Source organism: Humulus lupulus, chromosome 5 (genome assembly GCF_963169125.1).
Source record: "Humulus lupulus chromosome 5, drHumLupu1.1, whole genome shotgun sequence".
NCBI classification, from domain to species: Eukaryota; Viridiplantae; Streptophyta; class Magnoliopsida; order Rosales; family Cannabaceae; genus Humulus; species Humulus lupulus.
Genome location: NC_084797.1, coordinates 134,780,015 through 134,783,198, shown reverse-complemented (window position 1 = coordinate 134,783,198; position 3,184 = coordinate 134,780,015). Strand labels below are relative to the sequence as shown.

Sequence of the window (3,184 nt, the reverse complement as noted above, 5' to 3'; positions counted from 1 at the left end):
AATTTTTGATCACATAGTGAAAAGCATTTATCACATTGGAGGGGTACATAATTAAGGTGGGTCGATTTATTTATTTATTTGTTTTAATGAAGAAAAAGTAAACTTTGCGTAAGAGAAATGAGTGTGTGTTTCTATACTGATCATGTCGACGAGTTTAACTCTAATTCAATCCAAACGAAAATTGGTCAACTGAACTACCATAAGTTAAATAATTTATTTTATCATACATTTTTTTTCTCTTTTTGGGGATGGTGTCTCACCATTAGAAAGTATCAAAGGGAGTATTAATTTGTAATTGGTAAACGTACAAATTAGTGGAAAACTACACCCTTAATTTATTTATTTATTATTTTTTAATGTAATTACTGCAGCGTCATATCATTCAGAAAAAAAAAAAACTTCATTAACATATGGTGGTATCATTATTTGAAAGTACTCCTACTTCATATTATTGGCCTTAAAAGTGGAATATATAATTAAATGAAGAAAAAAGCATCTGTAAAGAAACAAATGGAGGGAATTTAATATTAATTATTAATGGTTCGCCATATGTGAACAGCGTAGCTAAAATGTGGGGCTACATGGGAACAGTCGCAATAAGCCAAATGAAGCTTATATATAATATAATCATATTAAGCTTTATTATATGGGCAGTGATGTCACATATTATCTCACCTTGGATATGAAGAGATTTCAGGAATCTTTGGCATCTTAAGGCCTATAAAGAATTGCATACCCTAACAAACATATCTCTCACTTTCTCTTTCCCTTGACCCCCCTCAACTCCAACCCTTGCCAAACAGTGGGGGCTTCAAAAAAAAAAATTGGTTGTTATCCTTACAATTATTATTGTTTCTGGTTTGTCTGCAAATGTTTCCTTTACATCGAAGCAATGAGCTGTGCTTTCAGATTTCACCAAATCCCCAAAAAAAGAAGGCAATCTTCTCAGAAGATCAGATTCTTGGCCATGCTTCACTGGAAGATAATGCTTTCCACGTTGATAATTATAAGGAGATCATCACTACAAGCCGCCGAAGCCCGAAATCTTTTCCTAATACTAGTACTATTGTGAATCACAATAGTGCTACTATTAGTGAAAACAAGAGTAATAAGATGATGAAGCATAGAGATATTGAAAGACAAAGAAGGCAAGAAATGGCTACCCTTCATGCTTCTCTTAGATCCCTACTCCCACTTGAACTAATCAAGGTGAAAACAAATTCTATATATAATGCTAATTTCATATATAGAAAGAAAAATATAGTGTTATTCCTTATCTTGTTTCAAGATTTTCCCTTTTATATTTTGTATAGGTTTGCAAATTATACATATATGGGTTTCGCAAATCAAGTCCCCCAAAAAAGAATATTGTAGCTAGTTAGTCTTATAATCTCTATTCTCCGATGAGGTTATACTGAACTACTGCTGACTGGAAATATATATATGATCGAGTTTAGGGTTATAATAATATATAACTCGGTGGGATTTCAGGGAAAGCGTTCTATTTCCGATCACATCAACGAGGGTGCAAGGTATATAAAACAACTCCAGTTGAAGATCAAAGAACTTGATGCCAAGAGAGACGATTTAAAGAAATACGCTTACTTGTCGGATTCGAGTAGTACTGAGCCGACTAACCATCGCCATGGCCAAGCTGGGAGCTCAACTAGCTGTACTCCCCCGCCTCAAGGTCATTTCTTAAGAGTCCAACCTTGTGGTTGTGGAGTTGAAATCGTGATCAGTAGCTGTGAGTTCGGAGGGCTCAGTGCGTTGCCCCTTTCAAAGGTTTTGCAAGTTATTCTTGAAGAAGGGCTTGCCTTAGTTAGCTGTATTTCAACCAAAGTTAATGGCAGAATGCTTCACACTATCAAGTCCGAGGTACTATATATTAGGGTTTTTATTGTTTTCTTTTGGCTGTCAAATAATATACTATGTTGGCTAATTTAAAGTTTATATATTTATACATGATTTGAGAAAATGTTTTGTGTGTGTGTGTTTTTTTGTCTCTTCCCAGAACAATAACATAGATTCAGAATGCATCAATCTTTCAGCACTTGACCAGAAACTAAACGAAGTGATCAATCATTGCTGATGTCCCTCCATGATCGATGGTGATTCTTGCATATGAGTACTATATTCTGAGCATTCAATTATAAGTAACATTAGTCGATCGTGTGGCTTTAACGTTTGACTTCCTGAAACAATCTAACATTTTGGTCCATCTAGTAGTACCACTGATCCTTTAGATAGAATAAATCTTATTGTTGACATTTTTCATCCTATGAAACTGAGTTAAATGATTTTGGTTTTTACCCTTAACAACAATGTTTATGAAAATAAAAATAAAAATATATTTATATATATATATATATAATATTCATATTATTAGCAAAGAGAGAAGAGGAAAATATGTGAAGATATATCATTTAATAGAAATTACAATATTTCCTATTACACACATGCATGACTTTCGTGTGAAATATTTGTAATATATACTTAGAATAACTTTAGGATTGAAGTAATAATAAAGACTAATAATGTATGTTTGGACCACTTATATAACAAAAGGGTGTTGTATACTATAGTTTAATATTTGGCCGCTAGTTACATATAATTTTTGTTGGAAAGCTTTTTAGTTTCTGATAACTAGCTATCGATACATAAAGTTGTGTTTGATCATGACAAGAATGAGAAATTGGATTTGCTAGCTAATTGCTTTCTGTTCACTATAGTTGTAATTTGTTGCTTCTATACAGGTATATATCCTAATTCCTAAGTTATAAGAACTACCACATGTACATATATATATAATACTTTTTTTTTATTAACTTGGTGATTATTTGGTGGAAACCGACAATAGTGCTGCTAGAGGTGTACTTCATTCTTTTTTTCATATAAGTGGTTCTTCTGAAGAGGTGTGTTGTTTGGTCGACTCTACATAGTACTGCTAGAGGTGGTGTACTTGATTCTTTTTTATATATAATTAGTTCTTCTGAAGAGGTGTGTTGGTCGACTCTACATTATATATGTACTGCATATATAAATATATATATAGTATACATGCTTATTTTTATTATAAAATATGCATGCTTGTAAGATAGTTTTTTGTTTGTTGCATTAAACTACTTATATATAGTTGTGTCTATTAATGTGTGATCGTTATCTATTCTTGTTTTTCTTTAAT

The 3,184-nt window shown here is 32.3% G+C and overlaps 1 protein-coding gene across 1 annotated transcript; it reads left to right on the top strand.

The window, feature by feature from the left end:
- Positions 1 to 606: 606 nt before the first annotated feature.
- On the top strand, positions 607 to 2,374 carry LOC133777678 (transcription factor bHLH120-like). Its single transcript, XM_062217367.1, has 3 exons — positions 607 to 1,209; positions 1,492 to 1,878; positions 2,015 to 2,374. The coding sequence occupies exons 1-3, from the start codon at positions 871 to 873 to the stop codon at positions 2,090 to 2,092; spliced, it is 804 nt and encodes a 267-aa protein (XP_062073351.1). The 5' UTR covers positions 607 to 870; the 3' UTR covers positions 2,093 to 2,374.
- Positions 2,375 to 3,184: the final 810 nt, after the last annotated feature.

Bases quoted from the DNA above. Each gene is read 5' to 3' on its own strand.
- LOC133777678 (XM_062217367.1), top strand. From the start codon at position 871: ATGTTTCCTTTACATCGAAGCAATGAGCTGTGCTTTCAGATTTCACCA. The intron at 1,210-1,491 runs GTGAAAACAAAT...GTGGGATTTCAG, and splicing joins TCCCACTTGAACTAATCAAG to GGAAAGCGTTCTATTTCCGA. The intron at 1,879-2,014 runs GTACTATATATT...GTCTCTTCCCAG, and splicing joins TTCACACTATCAAGTCCGAG to AACAATAACATAGATTCAGA.